Source organism: Larimichthys crocea, chromosome III (assembly GCF_000972845.2).
Source record: "Larimichthys crocea isolate SSNF chromosome III, L_crocea_2.0, whole genome shotgun sequence".
Lineage (NCBI taxonomy): Eukaryota > Metazoa > Chordata > Actinopteri > Sciaenidae > Larimichthys > Larimichthys crocea.
Genome location: NC_040013.1, coordinates 29,714,486 through 29,733,285, shown reverse-complemented (window position 1 = coordinate 29,733,285; position 18,800 = coordinate 29,714,486). Strand labels below are relative to the sequence as shown.

The 18,800-nt window shown below is 38.8% G+C and overlaps 2 protein-coding genes across 3 annotated transcripts; one reads left to right on the top strand and one right to left on the bottom strand.

Moving 5' to 3' along the window:
• Positions 1-1,082: 1,082 nt before the first annotated feature.
• bri3bp (bri3 binding protein) lies at positions 1,083-7,075 on the top strand. The gene is made up of 3 exons (XM_010732493.3): positions 1,083-1,463; positions 2,895-2,997; positions 3,112-7,075. Exons 1-3 carry the CDS (start codon positions 1,287-1,289, stop codon positions 3,531-3,533), a joined length of 702 nt encoding a protein of 233 aa, XP_010730795.1. The 5' UTR covers positions 1,083-1,286; the 3' UTR covers positions 3,534-7,075.
• Positions 7,076-8,289: 1,214 nt separating this feature from the next.
• Positions 8,290-18,792, bottom strand: wdr31 (WD repeat domain 31). 2 transcript variants are annotated; one of them, XM_019276020.2, is made up of 10 exons: positions 18,389-18,792; positions 13,998-14,068; positions 13,306-13,438; positions 12,891-12,965; positions 12,641-12,785; positions 11,720-11,820; positions 11,462-11,529; positions 10,074-10,215; positions 9,630-9,792; positions 8,290-9,520 (listed from the first exon to the last, which is right to left on the bottom strand). In XM_019276020.2, the coding sequence occupies exons 2-10, from the start codon at positions 14,042-14,044 to the stop codon at positions 9,318-9,320; spliced, it is 1,077 nt and encodes a 358-aa protein (XP_019131565.1). In that variant the 5' UTR covers positions 14,045-14,068; positions 18,389-18,792; the 3' UTR covers positions 8,290-9,317. The 2 variants fall into 2 exon arrangements, with proteins under 2 accessions (XP_019131565.1, XP_010730796.1); XM_010732494.3 differs by lacking the exon at positions 18,389-18,792 and adding an exon at positions 15,487-15,820.
• Positions 18,793-18,800: the final 8 nt, after the last annotated feature.

Sequence of the window (18,800 nt, the reverse complement as noted above, 5' to 3'; positions counted from 1 at the left end):
ATTGCACCACTCTTGTCACCACTGCTGTTGTCATTATTTGCAGTCTTGACCTACTTCCTCCTGCACCATTAGTCTGCAGCACAATGTAGTCAAGATTTGGATAATGAGAACTCAGGGGAAAGCCATCCAAGTAACAAGTGCTCCTCTGGAACAGCAGTGAACTGCATCTTTATTTGAAATTCCTCTCATGTCCCATAAACAAGAGGTTTGGTCCAGACAGTGGTATTTTATTTGAAAACTGCTATTAATCCCCAAGAGGCAGACAGACACAAGGACATCCAATTACAGAGCAACAACAGTAGTAATGAGACATGCAGTGGACTCAAATATTAATCAGTCAACCATAAGCTCAAAGTGAAATCATGTCCTCAAACTCACACTACAGTTTCTCACCCAATACTTTCCTCGCTTCTATACAAAGTCAGTGAGACATTTACTGAAAGATGCATAGGTGAAAATAATACTACGTCTGAAAGCATCATTAAGATGATGACCATATTATAGTACAAAATGTATTTGTTATGATGATGATATTCCCATACCATGCTGGAAAAAAAACATGCCATGTAAACATTTCTGCATGAAATGAGCTAATTTTCTTGTGAATATGTAATCAGTATTCTCTTTACTTATTAACAACATACAAACAGCAGATATTTACATTAAAAATGAATGATAAGTAGTTTAAGCCAACACAACAAAAAGAGAAATAGACACAATCATTGCAGGGATTAGTTTTGTTTCTATAAAAAGTTGATCACTTAGACCTGAGGTTTATTAACTACAGTTACTGCTAAATTTTATTTATATATTTTGGAGAAAAACTGGGAAGGCCAATGAAACTACTTCACCGCTCGAGGGCAGCAGCGAGCCTCAGATCAGCGTCTTCTGCCTCAAATTCAAAAGAAGGCAAGTGATGCCTTTACTGTCATAGTAAATGTTGTAATCGAGAGATACAACAGCAGATGTCATAAGGCAAATAAAAAAACGTACTGATGTCATGTTATGATGCTTCAGTTGGGTGTTCCAGATAAGATTAAACAACAAATATCGATTAACCTTTAAGCTTTTCTCACCTCCTGTCCAAAAAGCGCGAGAAGCCAATTCAAGGGCGCGGAAGGAGCGAGGAGTTTACGAGCCGCATTGAAGGCAACACGCCTTACCACCATCACAGCCAGTCTGTCAACCCCCCAGCAAGGTGTCGCTTCCAGGCAGCTATCTGCTCGTTTTATTACACCGTTTTTTGATACATATTTCTGCTCGACATCTTTTGGGACTTTGGTGCCATGAAGGGAATCAGGTTTTTCGTGATTTTCTTGGTGCTTTCCGCGTCTGTGCTGTACCGTACCGAAGCGGCCAGGAGCAGGACCAGCAACCAGAACAGCTTCCGACGGGCAGCTAATGGCATCTACCAGACCCTGAGCAGCGTCTTTGGAGAGGACAACATCAGAGGGTTATACAAGGTCAGTGTGGAGGATGTGGTATTATCAGGATAACTTGTTTTTTTGTGGAAGCTTAGCAGCAAAAGGCGGGTTTGTGGTCGGGTAGAAGAAGGGCGAACAGGAAACAAGCGCGCCCGGGCCTGGAAAACAGTTTCACGGATGCCATTTTGAAAAAAAATGAGCCTTTATCACATTGTTTTATCTGTGGAAGCTGTCAGAGGACGAGAGGCATGTTTTCACGCTGTGGCTCTTTAAAAAAAATATACAATATTGTCATTCATTGTACTGACTCCATCAGCAAGTGCATCTAATGTCACCGCACAGATGGCATGCAGGCAGGTAGCCCCCACTGGTCCAGGCCATAACAGCTGCTTCCTCATGTCTGCTCTGTAGAAAGCTCATGTGTTTCCTCAGAAACCAGTTTTTTATTTATTTTAATGCTCTCATTGGTCCAGCTGCACTTCCTGCTATTTGAAAATGTAATGTCGCTTCCTGTTTGTAGCCGCCAAAGACAAACCAAAGTGACATGCTGGGCTGCACACGTGATCTGACAGCATTACCTGTTTTGGCCTGATTTACATAGTCCTTGTAGTAGACCTTGACAGTGTCTAATGAAAGCCCTGTGTGTCTTTACTGATAGCATCCACATTTGATGAAAGTTAAGGGCATAGAAACAGTGGTGATTAGTTGCATACAATAGCCCACATGACTCCTGGTCTTGTGACTTGGGATTATCAGACTAGTCTGCCTTTTTTTTTTTTTTTTTTAAAGATTATTTTTATGCCTTTAATGATAGGACAGCAGAAAATAGACAGGAAGCAGAGAGAGGGGGAGTGACACGCAGTAAATTAGCCGTCCGATGCAGGATTCGAACCCGGGCAGGCTGCAGCAAGGACTATAGCCTCCACACACGGGGCGGCCGCTTAACCCACTACGCCCCCTAGTCTGCCTTTTTTTAAACTGATGTTCACCTCCAGGACCGTTGTGAGAGGCCCAGAGGGACAGCACACCTTAATAACATGAAGCATTGTCAGTGTCATTAATTACACATCTGCTTTTTTTTTTACAAATCACAAGATCGGAAGCTGTTTATGCTACTTCTCCAGATCTGTTTTGTAGACTTTAACACACGGGTCGCAGCCAGGCTTAATAGCCGTGAATGTAAATGACACGTGGATCCTAACGACACAAAACCTTTCATTGATACTGTGTCTGAGCACAGAGTCACTCTCAGAATCTGGTAATGAAATACTTTATACTGCTATAAAATTTAAAGCTTAATATTCCTTGTATATTTTCATTCATTTAGATGTCATGGACACACTGCCGCGTACGTTTTGTTATCTCTTGTTATCGATTTGTTTCCATTGAATGATTCTTCTGTATGTACTGTAGATCTAGACTAGAAATGAACATGTGTCAATTAAACTCACTTTTCTCTTTGTTCTGTAGTTTTTCTCCAAAACGACAGAGCGGTTTGTCCATGGAGTGGACTCTTTTCTCGACACCATCTGGAAGATCTGGTCGGATTTGCTGGATGTGATGGGCATCGACTGTAAGTTTTTAAAATGTATCCTGACTGTGCTAACAAAGAGAGGGTAACAGGGACATGTGAGATTCACACTTAGAATGTATGTTTATGGATTTCTTCTCTCTCCTCTCTCTGTAGCTTCAAACCTCAGCCACTACTTCAGCCCCACATCTCTCACCAACTCTCCAGCACGCGCCCTTCTCCTTGTCGCTGCTGTTCTCCTGGCCTACTGGTTCCTCTCCATGTTCCTCGGGGGTTTCTTTTACCTGCTCCACGCTGTGTTCGGTCGCTTTTTCTGGCTGGCACGCGTCACACTCTTTGCCCTGTCCTGCCTCTACATCCTGCAGAAGTTTGAGGGTGACCCTGAGCGGGCTGTCCTGCCACTGTGCTTCATCATGGCGGTGTACTTCATGACGGGGCCGGTGGGAGCGTACTGGCGTCGGGGAGGAGGCGCAGGTTCGCTGGAAGAGAAAATCGACCACCTGGACACTCAGATCCGGCTGCTTAACATCAGGCTGAGCCGTGTCATAGACGGCCTGGAACGCACCGGCGACCAATAGTTGGCAGCGAGGATGAGGGGGAGGGAGGGGATAAAGTACAACCAGCTGCAGTTGACGTCAGAATTCTGTTTCCTTTAAACATCTGCAGCAACACAACTACTGGGTTACCTATTTAAAACTCTATTGTATTTGAAAATAGTATTTTAACTCCTTGAGCTGATTTTAGTTACAGAATAACTGAAAATCCTCAGAGGTGTGGACAGTTGACTTGGCACTCATGCAACTCAACCAAACAACAATTTATACTTTATTTTTGTCTCAAGGCTTTTTGCGAGGTTTGTTGTCAGAGGGATAGACATCCATGGTTTTCTAAATGTTGGCATAATTCTACTCCTCGGCTACTTTTGAGAAAAGTTGGGGCTCGAATTTTTGGCGTTTGGATAAGCATTGTCGATGCTTGTGTTAAACAAATACACATATTTGATGTATCTTTGTTTATTTCTATCCTTGTGAATAACCTGGGGCTTATGATCCCTCCCTCCCCTTTTTGAAACTATTGAAGTAGGAGCGGGATTAGGTGTCTGATGCAGGGGACAGCTACAAACATTGTATTTCTAATATGTAAAAATCCTCAAGGTGTTGGATAGTTGTTCATAGTAAGATTTATTTATTCCATTGTCCATCCAAAATGTTAAAATCATGTAGCTCTTGATTGTTTCTTGGAAGTCACCGTACCATAGTGGCAATAGTTTGACATCAGGACCTCTTTTTCATTGTGTGTGTTTGTGTTTGTGTGTATGAGCAGATGCATCTGGGTGAGCTACTCCAATGTGTGCGCGAATGCATTATTGTTTGCGTGTGTGTTTCAAGCTTGTAAAATGGAAAAGCACTGTATTAAAAAGTCACCATCAGACTAGGAGAAAATGCAGACAGGCAGCAATATCTCAGGAACTCAACCAACACACATATAGAATCGGAAAAGAGATATCAAGTATATTAAAATCATGTCTTGGTCTCTTTGAGTCACAGTTTTTCAGATATGGATTGAATTCCATCTCTGTACGGTACAATACTTACTGATAAACAAGCGCACAGTTTGTTCTTGCATCATGTTGGAATTGAAGTTTGATTAATGTGTCTAAGACCAAATTGAGCTTTTTATTCATCGTTTTGATACTTGTGTGGAATTATTGTGGGGATTTGAACTGCAGCTAATGGACTTGAAGCATTTTTAAATGTGTGAGTGCACAAACAAATTATCCACAACAGTGGATAACAAGAAAAGTCACATCACACTGGCTTAAAGTACATCTTAATACATCTTTCTTTTTCTTTCTTTTCTTTTTTTAGTGAAAGTGTGAAATCAACTTCTCAACTTGATTACAGATTAAATTAGGTCTAGTGCCTTTGAGCTTTGAAGCTTGTACTGTATAATCTCATTCGACCCTGCACCTGCATTGGAAAAGACAATATTCTAAATTGTTTCATGTTAGTATGATTACAGCTCTTACCAGTAACTTAATGAGAGATCTACAACCAGCCTGATTAATAGAAACCGTGCTTCAAACACATGCTTAGTGTGCATCACTGTAGCCAACTCCAGTTTGTTAGTTTGATATGGCTTTTTATATCTGTATTATTTCTGCCAATGTTTTTTTTAATATATATTTCTCATCGTGAGCTGTCTTAACCGGCTGAGACTTTACCTGCCATGCGCCTCTATGTTTATCTCATCATCTGGTCATATTCCTTGTTTTGTTTTTGTTTTTGTAATTTCAATTTTTACAATCTGGACTCTGTAAACATGTTTTTATACAAATGACCCTAATGCTGTGCATATTTTGGGGAAATAAATGTTGCTTTCAGCGTCTCGTGAGGAAGATTGAGTAAAGGAGGACACAAGTCAGTAATGTTACACAATTGTTGAATTGATCAGTATTTACAGCAGTGACACTCTTCAGCAGCTATGTGTGAAATGCTTTTTGGGATGCTTTTTTTTTTTGGTCCCCCTCCTTAATGTTTCTCAGCGTAGTAAGGGTGCAGATGTTGCCATTTCATGTATTCTGGATACATATATTCTTATTACAATAGTATTGCCTTACATCTTAATTTTGGAATCAGGGGTTAGTCCCAGCAAAATGCAACAAAAATAATACAGGTTGACTTAATGTGTCTTATTGTTTGAAAATCTCTCAGTTTTAAAAGATTTCCTCTGCAGTGAACCCTCCATCTTAAGGTAGCCCATATAGCCAAATCAGTCTGGGATTTTCTTGCATGCTATGTTTTTATGCCTATAAACTGTGTTATGTTAAATTATATACATGTTGTGGACTGCTTAGGTAGAGAACACTTCTGAAATGTGACGTAATGATTAGATTTGGGATTTGTTTCATTATGAGTCTTATTTTTTTTTCTGTACTAATACAGTCGACATTTGCACTGATGACTGTACTGTATAGACCAAATCATCACACTTACGTGGGCTGTTTTACAATCTGAGACCAAACCAGACACAAACCTTTTGAATCTCTCTCATTCCATCATCAGCCTTTCAGTCTTATGCCGTAATCTCTGACATTTTAGGCAAATTTTAAAATGCGAGAAGTGAAAATTGTTTTCTTCTGTAATTGGCTGCATTAAGGCTGACTTGAAAGAGGGGCTTCATGATGGTGTGTTGTAAGTGTGTGGTTACAGTCAGTAGCCAGTGACTTGTCTATGTGTGATTTATAAAGGTGTTAATAGAATTGTAAAATTAATGTATGCCACTGAAGGAAAGTTTTAACCAGTTCTTCAACAGACTGGTGGTCTAACGTTGGAGTCAAGTTATTTTAAGGGTTAGATTTATTTGTATGGAATTCAAACAGACGCATGGTATTGTATCGTAGATGCTTCAAGGTGTCAAAAGAGTCAGGATTTTGAGGGGTACTTATCAGGTCTTGTATTTTTTACTATGACTATGAAAACTGTTAGAGAAGAAAGAACAGAAGTGAAATTAGAGTTTTCTCACTGTTTTACTCATATTTTCATCTCACAAAAATGTCTGAAACAAAAACCAGCTTGAAAACACTCTAAAGGCACCAAAAAGGAGACTTGAACCGTCCTTTGAAATATGGACTGTAAACCTACTCGTGTACCACTTGACATTACTACTTGGATGTTTAAAGATGCCAGTGAATCTTTCTGTTATTATCTCTGAGTACTGGATTGAATGCTACATTCAGATTATATTTATTTTGTCTGTTGAATGGCTAGTAATTCCATGAATTTAATGTACTGTACCTAATATTCCATGTAGCCTGCTTTTTTGTAACATGCTGTGCCAATAATGTATACTTTTCTTTAATGATTTGTATCTTTTGAATTATGAGTAATTTTTTTTTTTTTTGTATCATCTCATCGAAATATTTTTAGACCATTCTTTTATTCGGAATATTTCAGTACTTCCGTGATGTGGCAAGCACCAAACTGTTCTGCGTGCTGTCGTCTACTTTGTGTGTGAGTGCGTCTTTAACAAAACCTGCTAAATGATGGCTAAATGATTCTTGTGTTGTATCAAAAGTGAAAATGAGGTCCAGATTTGAATAAATTAAAGCACCACAGTATGACGTTGTCCTCTGTTTTATTATAATTTCATGCAGATGTAATATCCTTAAACGTGAATGCGTGTGTTATATTCAGGATTTTGGAAAATATGTCACCATTCCATTCATCAAGTAGGCTATATCGGAGTTATATTAATTAATTGAAACGAATATAAGGCTGATTTGAGATGAAATTTCCATTTTTATTAAAAATGTCTCATTTATTGCTTAATCAAAATGTATACACAAATAGATAAAATCAAAACCAAAAAAATTGTGATGTAGAGGAACAAATACCCAAATACACTGTCACAAATTACATATCTGATTACCTTTGGTTCCATACTGCTTGTAGTGTTCCCTACATTTTATAAAAATAATTCATTATTGAACTTGGACTCCTAGCGCCCTACCACAAAGCCACACATCACAGTAAAAGAAGTTTTTTGTTTTTTTTATTGACCTGCAATATTTTATTGTTGCGGCTTGTCTGCCTGTGACAGCTCCATGTTTAACAGGTACTGTATTTGGAATCACCTGAGAGTACATAGACAAAGTAATCAGTGTTCAACTTAGACTTCACAAGTGGTTTAATTCATGTCCAGTTCAGGTAGGAATATGATGTGCATGGAAGAGAATAAATGTGTTCTGAGTCTGTCACACCAAAGAACAAAGTGTTATTAACCAACCAGCCAAATTTGAATATTGACAAGTTTATGAAATCGGCTAAAAATGAGCTCAGTGAGCTCAAAAATCAGCTCCAGGACTGTAGGGGACACTGATGTCAAACCCACTCGTAGGAGCAGTCCAGCAGCAATTTTGAAGCGACTTAAACGTTTCAGACGAATTCAGAAAGTGACATGACTAACATTGAAACACTCTGAGTGAGATGAATTCATCTCTATCTCTCTGCTGGGGGTGCAGGGGTGGCCTCAGTGTGTCATCGAGCCACCTTTTAGGACCGCCCACAAAATACTGGACTGAAAACTGGTGAAAAACTGTTTTAACCTCTAACTCCACATTTCAGTAATATATTGTTCAAAGTCTTTTCGCATGTTCTCAGCAACTATTTTTCAACATGTTTAATGTATTTTGAAAGAAATCTCTGAATTGAATTTACACAGACTTTAACGACTCAAGTACAATATTAACATTAGCGTGTGCTGGCTAAACTACATTAGTAGTTCTAACACATTAGCCACATCTTTTTTTTTTTTTTTTCTTGATAAAACGGTATCTTGATGGTAACTGGTTTTATGTTGACAAGTTGCAGAACATTTCAACACTTTCACATTTCAATATTTTTTATTCCTATTCATTTTCTCCAACAGTATTTTATTATAAAAAGGTACTCAGGTATTTTGCATAGTTATTTTCAAATTTAAATATATTGGATATCGGCAGCAAACATCAGCTATATGTTCAACTGTTAACTGTCTCAGTTAAAAAATATCAATCTGTATCTCTATGTAAAAACCTTGACTGATTAAATTCTACCTAAAAATAAAGCATGTTTGTAGTCTTGTGTCACAGTTACTCATTTGGTCTAACACTCGACAGGTTAAAGCTACAGTACAAACTAATCACATTAGTATCAACATACACATGTTCCTCATAACTCTGTCTTGGTGATTAAAAAGAAGAAAAGTGTTTTATAAACATGACTATAATTCTGACTGCTCCTTCTAAATCTTATCCAGAAAAAACAAAATACTAAATAGAGTGAAATTCTATTTGGCTTCAAATCCTCTATGAGACTCAGAATTAATACCTAACCAAATATTTTATATTTTAACATCACTCCTGCCACATTAAGAAGTTCTCCAAACATATATCCAACAAAACCAATGCAACATGTACATGGAGCATCCCATCAACTCCACCTAGATGTAGTAGTGTAGAAAACTCCCTAGTTATTCTGGCCTGGTCCAAGAAGGCAGCAATCCAAACAGGAACAGTTTGGTCTTTATAGTCTTATGATTTACTGGCTAGTGTGACTTACAGACCGGTTTCCCAGAAGAGCAGCAGTGATGGGCATCCAGGTGCATCCTCCAGTCTCCTCATTATCACCAGTTCCTTTTCTCACAGGTCTATTCTGTCATTTTTCACTGTATGGCAGTCTAGTAAAGCAAAAATGTCTCTAGAAATATGTACAATTATAAAAAATTAAAACAAAAATGAACAGACAAGATGACCATATTCAGTGACCGCTCGCTGATTCACAGGTGAGGGTTACGAGTCACACCAGGTTCTTCTGGGTCTTTTAGAAGCGTGCAACAACTTTTATGTCCAGGCTGCCTGATCCACCTGAACCTGCTCCAGAACCCTGAGCCTGATGTGATCCCTGGCCCACCTGGATATGGTGGAGGCCAGAGTTGAAGCTGGCACACAGCAGATTGACGGAGTCGTTGGGTGATAGAGAAACCAGAGGACCAGCACCATCCAGAGACAATGTCGCTAAACAGACTGAGCAGAGAATGGCAGAGGGAGAGTTAGTCTAAAGAGACCCAACCAGTCTCTGCATATGTGCCAACATGTGTGTTTGTATTTGTTTACGTCTATGAGTGGGTGTTACCTGCTGTGTTCTGATCCCAGATTTTGACGGAGCTGTCATGGGATGATGTTGCTACCCGAGCTGTGCCACCAGGAGGCCCAGGCAGAAACATACAGCAGGCTGTGGTCTGTAGATGGCCTCTGTACTCCACAACTTTACAACCGGGCTGACGCAGATCCCAGAGCTAATAACAGAGATACAACTCCACTGAAAACAAAGGACCATTCTTATTCTGAATCTAAACAATGGAAACTAAACATGAGAGTGTAATAAAACCTACTGATATGCGTCATATATTCTAAACAAATGTTTTCCTTCTTACTAGATGGGACTGTACTATAGAACTGGTACTGTAATTAGTCAAATAAGTGCTCCTGCACCAGATTACCTTCTTCATATCTGACTCTTGATGAAGTACATCTATACCTATACCAACAGCTACTCAAACACCTCCAGTGGTCTCACCGTAGCTTCACAGCCCTGGCCTCCAAATCCGTTGCTGCTGGATACCATGTAGTTTCCATTCGGAGAAACGTCACAGTGGGTCTGGATGTATTGCTTGGCTGGAAAAGTATTTGTCACCTGCCACGCACGGCTGTCCCACACCCTGCACAAATGCACGGAAACATTACTGTAGAAATACACACACTAGCAAGAACACTGACATTGAAGATGCAAAGATGACGTCCTTTGAAAAACACAGGTTTATCCAAAACATAAAATTAAAGACACTGGTTGCTATGTTTTTAGAATAGCACAACTCTCAGACTCAGAATTTTAGATAGTTATAGATAATATTGACATATTAGCATATGATGAAGATTAACAGTTGATCCTCCATTTTGGCTGTAATCCTGGATTAGCTCAGCCTTGTTGTGCTTGTCAGTATTTTTTGTATCGTACCTGCTAAGAATTTACGTACAGTTCAAATCTCTTAGATTATACCATTAATAGAAACACCGCTTAAATACATAACAGGATCTAGCCTCCAAATCAGAGTAACAATCAGACATGTGCTTACAGTATTATACCATTATCTGATGACGATAACATTTATAGATGGAGAAAATACCTCTCCTCTATAAAAATAAACCTTTTTTGTTACCCTGCAGGGCAAATTTGGTTGATACAGCAGCACAAAGAGAGCAATAATAAGAGCTGAATAAAACTAAAATAAAGTGGTGTGGTTTAAAAGCAGCACAGTCTATAAAACATTAAAGTTTTATAGACTGCATTACCCAGTGTCTCATTATAAACACAGAGTTGGAATAAATATGCTCAGCACGATTTATTCCTAATAAAGAGTTGGCTACATGGGATGATGTCAGAGGTTCAAGGGTTCAAGAGATGTTAGGTTAAGTAAAAAGATGAGTAATCACTTCATTCCACCAACTACTGTATGTTGAGCTTCTGATTTATTAGCTCAAATGACATACATCTACTATTTATGATTTTCTTGCTGAGACTGCTACGCCATTTTATGAACCAGTATAGGAACAATCCAAAGACTTGATACCGCCTCCAGAATTCTAGTTGATTACCGTAGGAGCAGCTAAATTTTGGCTGATCTTGTTGGGATAACTGTAGTCAATGTTTTGAGTTGTACACTAATGAATGCCAATGCAACGCTGTGCTCCAAATGTTATTCTAGTTTTATTATTATGCATTATAGTGTTGAATAACAAGAATCTGCAATTGTCAACATATCTTTATCATTTATTTCATCGCTATGACTGTGTTCCAGAAACTCATAATCTAGAAATTAACCACTGTGCGAATCCAAGTGCATGTAGAAATGTGTCAAATTACCAAAGTGCACAGTAATATAGTTAGAATAGTGAATTTTTCCATACCTTATTGTCTTATCCTCAGAGGTCTGGACTACAGAGGAGCTGCCTGGCACCCAACACACATGAGTAACCTGGAGAGAAACGAGTGGAAAGTGTAAAAGTTTAAAGCCTGCAGGGCTGAACTGGGGAAGACTGAATGGTGTATTGATTTGATTCTTTTTCTCACATATCCAGGTACACACCTAAGGCAATCCATTATGTTTGAAATAATTCTTTGTACAAGGCTCTGTGTACAAAAAAGGCAAACAGTATTATTCTCACCAGGTTTCTAGAAATGTTGTGTCTCTGTTCACATTTTGCAGATTCAATATCCCACAGGCACATCCAGTTGTCACGAGAACCGGTGCACAGCTTTCTCCCATCTACCAACCACAATGAAAACAATTCAGATCAGACAAATACTGTGAAATAAATGACAGTGTGTATAAAATTACATTGAAAGCCCCCCAGGACTAGTTCAAATGTTTAAAAAGTAAATCATTCCCATTGCCAAAAAGAACAATCCAAATGAAATCTAATTTACTGGTTTACCTGGTAACTAAAAGGTATAATATGAGAAATAAAATGTCATATCTCAATGAAATAAAGTTGATAATATATATTTAGCACCACTTGCATTCATCACAGGTGACAGTTTGATATATTACATCATATACTCTAGCAGTATCTTGACTGAACAGGACATAAGATCAGATCGGAGATATGCCCTCAGAGTCCAGCTTGTCTCACATTTCAAATTCTACACTCACAAGGTCTGACAGAGAACGGTTATACAAACATTGCCTAAGTATTTATCATCCAGTTACACCTACAGTTTCCTTTTTACATCACTTTTGTATATTTAGTGCTGCGATGACTGGCAGCTAATAGGAACAGATATATTTAGCCAAGTCTGCAGATATTTCCGTCCTCTGCAAAAGGACGAGATGTGCTTTTTGTTTTGTATTCATCAAACTGTCCTCAGAGAGCTATCAGCTCCCGTACCAACTACAATATACAGTATCAAGAAAGTGTAGAACTATGAATTGTTTTTGATAGTGAGCCATGTTTTGGGACAAATAAGATCAGCAGAGAGATATAACAGAAAACAGTTGGTACGATAATAGATAACAGACAGTATAATGTGTACTCATGAGTGGAGATACTGTATGTGTGTGTGTGTGTGTCTGTGTGTCTGTGTACCAGGACTGATAGCTAATCCATTGACCACCAACTCATGCCCACAAAATTCCTGAATAGGTTCATCTCCCTGGTTCAGGTCCCACATCAAAACAGTCTTGTCCCGTGAGGCGCTGAAGATCCATGTGCTGCCTGGATAACACACCGTCTGACATGTAGCAAGAATTAAGAGGAGGCGTATATGAAATATACAACAGCTCTGAACAACGTCACAGCTTTATCACTTTGCGCACACACACAGTATTGACGTTACCTTGGTAACCTCTCGGTTGTGACCCTGGAAGGACTGACACATCCGGCCTTGTTCCCAGTCATACACCACCACAGCCTACATGGGTGGACACACACATGCATAATACAGACACACACAGAAAGTAAGTACTACATGAGGATTTTCCACCGAATGTCTAATTCTTATTTCAGTCATTCAGGGATTATCGTGTCTTGCACAACCCATCAGACTTTCTGTAGCATCTAAATAAAGATGTAAATTGTTTAACTTATATAATAATAATAATAATAATAATAATAATAATAATAATAATAATAATGACTTTTTCTCTTTTTTACACTGGTTAATTTATCATGTGAACTTCTCCAAATATATCTCTAAATATAAATTTCTATTATTTTGACGTAATCTGCTGCTAGTACATAGAATAATTTACCTGGTCACTCCCACCAGAAACACACAGTTCTGGGCTGAGACACGTGACAGTGTTGATGGACCCCTGATGAGCAGGTTCATACTGCACCACCTGACTGTCAAAAGTATTATCTGCCTTCTCCCCCTGAGATGCCCTGAACACAAAAGAAAAACAACAACAACTTACAAATACATTCACACACTACTTTCATTTCAGTACTCAGAATGTAAACATAGTGTCAGATAGATGAAAGAAACACCTAAATATCATTTTACTGGACAGCTTGCTATAAATTAATATACTCATTAACATTAACGTGAGGTGAGGTAAGTGATTTTAGTCCATGTCGATCTCTATCTCTAATTAAAGATATCAAATATCTCTAATTCTAATCTATCTCCAATCTATCTCTAAATCCTATATTAAATATAAACTGCACTGCTATTCTGCACATTATTAAGATGAAAACAATAAACGAGAAATGGCTGTCACCACATCTGTTGATGTCATTTCCCATGAAGGTGTATATATACACCATGCTAAATATACTAATACCACACTATATGTACTGCAGTCATGTATCTTCATCGTACTGAAGTTTGCTACTCTAAGCAAAATTGAAGTAAACTCCAAAGATAATATAAATAAATTGTTACTGTTCCAGGAGTATACACATTGACTCACAAACTGTCTGAGTAGTGCACTTCTCTCACCTGTAGAGCTCAGACCTCTTGCGAAACTTGCTCTGTAGTTTGCCCATGACTGGTAGGAACCTGCAGCCACACTGACACACACAATGAATTGGTATCAAACTTTGGGCGAAAATCATGGTTGCATCCGTCAACATCACTCCTTTCCCTTCAGTGAGTGGTGATGATGAAGGGCAATTGATCAAGTCGATTGCAATAATCACATTCAGCAAAAAAAAAAAAAAAAAAAAAAAAAAAAAGCAGAAATACACTGGGTGTTCTCTATATCAGTGTTTCTCAACCTTTTTAAAAATGCCCCTGTACCAGCTCAGAAATTATTCAGCTCTTCAAGTACCACCGTAAAATACAGTCGACCCTGTTTGGCTCCAGACCGTTCACATAGAAGGCAGGTTTATTCTACACTAGACATTGTCTACACTGTAGAAACCTTTATTTATACGTCATTTTAAGGGAATTCATACAGGAGAATTTTATATTAAAAGGCACTAAAATACCATAATACTTAATGGCATATTTCATTTCGTCTTTTACAATACCATAATACTTAATGGCATATTTCATTTCGTCTTTTACTGTCATGGTTTGGCAGTTTTTCACAGTAAAACCTACAAACATTTGAAAATATGGAGCAAAAAGACAATCTTAAAAACTTTTTTTTTTTTTTTTAGAGATTATTGTTGACTGTTGTCGAATCTTGAACAGAACCAGAGCTGATTTGGTGGAAAAGTGTTGCTCTGATCTGCACTTCTCTGTCTGGAGCCACAATTGCAGCACTCATTTTATCTCATAACTAATCACAGATGTATGCATGCTCTACCTACATGACAGTGACTGTCTATCAGGCTTAAATTACACTACAGCATAGTAGGAGTAGTAGTTTTTAAAGGAATTTATTCCAGAGATCTTCAAGTACCACCACAAGGAGGTTGCGTACCACCAGTGGTACTAGTACCACAATTTGAGAACCAGTGCTGTATATCGTTTGCATTAAACACACTCAGGTCACTGGCTGAAATCCCAAATATTTCAGACTGAAACTTAGGAAACTGAAGTGTTTCATGCTGCAGATGCATCATTGTAAAAAGCACACGGTTATACTTACCTACATCAACATATCACACATGTCAACTTCAATATACAGCCTCTCACCTTGGATAAGGGGTAAGACAGACCAGTCTACAAGGTGAGATTAAACCACACACACACACACACACACACACACACACACACACACACACACACACACACACAGCTAAACTCCTCCCTCGTTATCCCGGCGTACTTCTCAAACAATCGACAGGAAGGAGATGGGCTCAAATCCTATTAGAGCCGCATCATTACTGTCACAAGGAATTAGTCACTCCTCGAAAACACCTGCTATGAACTGTGCCGTCAGTCATTACGCAACAGAAACGGGGGGGATTTACACCGTAAGTTCACTAACGATGTAAAATGTCACACAGACCCTAAAAAAAACAAGATTTCCTCTTACCTGTCACTAGCAGATGTGGTCGCCGTGTGATGCTGAGGTAGTGTGGCTAGCTCGCTGGCATGCTAACCAATCTTTATCTGTCATGCCAAGGTGGATCAATGCACTAGTGGCGCCAAAACGTGGCCGCACAAACGTCAAAACTCGCTTGAGTCGTTGTCAAAACGACCGAGAAGCGTCTCCCGTCCCCTGCCATGACTGTAAAGTGTCCTAGCTGTGTGGGAAAGTGCACAGAAGTGTCTTTTAACTACACGGACCCATCCCTCTCTCCGTAGCGACCGCGGAGCGACGCTTTCTCGTATCTAGGCGAGGGCGAGGTCACGTGACACGGGGCAGGAAGTATGCGAGAGGGGTTTTATTCTTTCAGAATAAAAGTCTTGTGTACTATTATGGATTTATTGTCCCATTTCTGGCCGTGTACGTTTCAATTCATTGTTTGTTTGTTTTTTGTTTGTTTTTATATTATTAAATTTAAAATATATATTTTTCTTCCACTAGCATATCTAAAAAGGCAAAAAAAAGCTGCTGACCTTCCTAACCCTCTTCCACTCTATGTGCATTATCTCTAGTATTTTAGTAATTAAACACAAATTCACAAATATACACCATATGAACACAAAATCAGCTGAAATAATTAAGAGAGAGAGACATAAAGATCAGGGAAGAAGCAACACACCTTCAGGTACTACCCTCGCCATCTGATATTGTGTTTTAATAATGAATATTCCCATAAAAGTAATAAATATATGACCTGTTATCACAGTAACTTGCGGGGGACCTGTAGCAGTTGCCCGATTTGCACAGTTTGTAATCCAGCCTCGTCTACACCTTTCTAGACACTACCAGTATTCAATAGGCCTGGTCTAATGTAGCTATGGACATTTTTTTTCAACATCCATAAGCTGTTATCCAGATCAGTTTCTAAGCTACTAATCAGTCCACAAAGACATTAACAGTGTCAGGTGAAGAACCAAAAGCTCACATGTTTCTTTGCAGATATCACCAATGCCTGAGTGATCTTACTTTTATCCTCACACTGTCCAACATCATAGAAAGTTTCGAGAAAGTTTCATATGATCTTTTCTTTGGTTAAAATGTAAACCTTTAAGTAAAGATTATACAGTATGTGCATAATACATTGGACTGGAGACACATGACGCTCAGGCAAGAAAAAAATAAAAAAAAATAGAACTTGCATGTTTTCATAGTTTCAATTGTATAAAGGAGAAACTCAACTTTAAACAATGCTGAACAACACATGACAGGTTAAAATGTTACTGGCCTGTGGCTGGGTGTTCCTCTAGAGAGCTGGTTTGTTGACCTTCATTACAGGCACAGGTTGAATGGTTCCCCACGGTGGAAATCTGGGACAAATCAGTCAGGTCCCTGGACATCTAACATTCATTCTAAAGAAACCATTTTACAACTTATCTTTTCATGGCATTTGCTTTGTCACTGTTGCTGGGATTCTTTGCCTGCTTGGTAGATAAAGTCAGTAAAGATAAGAACGGCTTTGATTTCATGAGCTAGATTTGAAACAAATGCATTACATGCAATTAAGCACTGAGTCACTGGGATGTTCCCATTTAAACGGTCTAAATAGGCCACTTAGTTAGGTTACAATCAACACTGTTCAATACCTTTGTGAGACGACCTCAATTCTAACTTTATTTGCACCAAATGGTTTGAGTTTGAGTCTATATTTTGTACGTAACACAAAGTTTTTCTTACACGTGCCTGCCCATGTACAAAATAAAAGCAGCTCTCACTTTATTACAATCCCTATCTGTGACTTGATCTGGCAAGATCCATTTACCTCACCCCATACTGTCGCAATATACACACCATACTGGCTCTAGATGTGTGTCATACACTGCTGTAAGTATGCTATACTACTGTGGATCTATTATGATTCAGTTAAAAAGTCCTGAACTTTGCTCTGCAAATGTCAATCTGTAAATTTGACTTCCATTATGCTTCTATTTCCCCAAATAAGAAACAAAGTATATTGAATCTGTACTACAGGTGAAATCCTGCATGTGACACACTGAGAAGCAAAGCTGGCAAGTTTTCAAGCAGGCCTTGAACACAAAAGGCCTTCAAACCAAAACTGACCTATAAAGCAGGTCAGCGTTCATACTACAGCTCTGGACTTTAATCTGAGTGGGATACAAATGAGAAATTCAATATGTTGCTTGGTATTCAAGCTCATTCAAACCATGGCACAGGCAAGAACAATGGGGATGATCATAATAGAACAATACATGATATAGCCTCCAACATACATTAACTTATCAGGACATATTTAAACTGTATACTCAATCAAATCCACTACATTCGAGATTTGATCAAGTTTTATGATCAGAGAAACAAGTAACTCTGTATACTTTAGGTCCATCCCCAAATTATCCAAGCTGCAACATGAAACACCGCTCACAAGGATTGGGACTGACAGAAACATAGATTATAGTTGATTTGCTGAACACAACACACAAATACAGTATGAATTTACATGTTGAAATACATTTAAATAAGATTTAGGGGTGTTTTTTTTCTCCTATAGTTGTTCTTCTACCAAGATGTACAAGAAGGATGGATTTAATGCTTTCATTTTATTTATTTATTTTTTAATGTTGGATTCAGTCCATGCAGTAACTACAAATCCAGTTATTGGGTTTAAAAGACTAAAAGTAAAAGTTCAAAAGCCAAGATCATTTGTGACTACCATGGAATCACAAAAATGAGTCATATCTGCAGAAATCACACACCCCCACACACACATACACACACAAAAGACCCATTATATTTACTTTACTACTTCATCCCACAAAGCCAAAACACACACACACACACACACACACACACACACACACACACACACAAAACATGATTGAAGTTGAATTACCTTCTATTACACACATGACCATAGAGATATGAGTCCAGCTCCTCCATTCATACACATTTTTCTATTCCACAGGTTGGGGGTATAAATACTTTGTGTGGCGTTTGTTTGACGTGACTCCCACCCCGTCCCACCCCCTCCAGTCGATGGGAGGCCGACGTCACCCAGCCAGCGGAGGAGTGGATGGGCTCTGCAATAAAAATACATGAAGAGAATTGAGGAAAAGGAGAAGATTGGCCGGGGGGGAGAGACAGAGAGAGAGAGAGAGAAATCAACAACACAGCGTTTATTCCCTTCCTTCTCAACCTTGCAACTACAAACAGCCGTGAAACGTCTTTTTCTTTTTCCTTTTTATTAAACACAAAGCTGGGATATAATATTTCCATTGCGCACCGAGAGCTCCGGTTGAGCTGGG

What these genes read in the sequence shown, in the direction of transcription:
- wdr31 (XM_019276020.2), bottom strand. Translation starts at nt 14,044, where the DNA reads ATGGGCAAACTACAGAGCAAGTTTCGCAAGAGGTCTGAGCTCTACAG. An exon ending in GCCAGGGCTGTGAAGCTACG is followed by an intron (nt 9,793 to 10,073) that starts GTGAGACCACTG and finishes CTCTGTTATTAG; the next exon opens with CTCTGGGATCTGCGTCAGCC. An exon ending in CTGGGATCAGAACACAGCAG is followed by an intron (nt 9,521 to 9,629) that starts GTAACACCCACT and finishes TTCTCTGCTCAG; the next exon opens with TCTGTTTAGCGACATTGTCT.
- bri3bp (XM_010732493.3), top strand. Translation starts at nt 1,287, where the DNA reads ATGAAGGGAATCAGGTTTTTCGTGATTTTCTTGGTGCTTTCCGCGTCT. An exon ending in ACATCAGAGGGTTATACAAG is followed by an intron (nt 1,464 to 2,894) that starts GTCAGTGTGGAG and finishes TTTGTTCTGTAG; the next exon opens with TTTTTCTCCAAAACGACAGA. An exon ending in GGATGTGATGGGCATCGACT is followed by an intron (nt 2,998 to 3,111) that starts GTAAGTTTTTAA and finishes CTCTCTCTGTAG; the next exon opens with CTTCAAACCTCAGCCACTAC.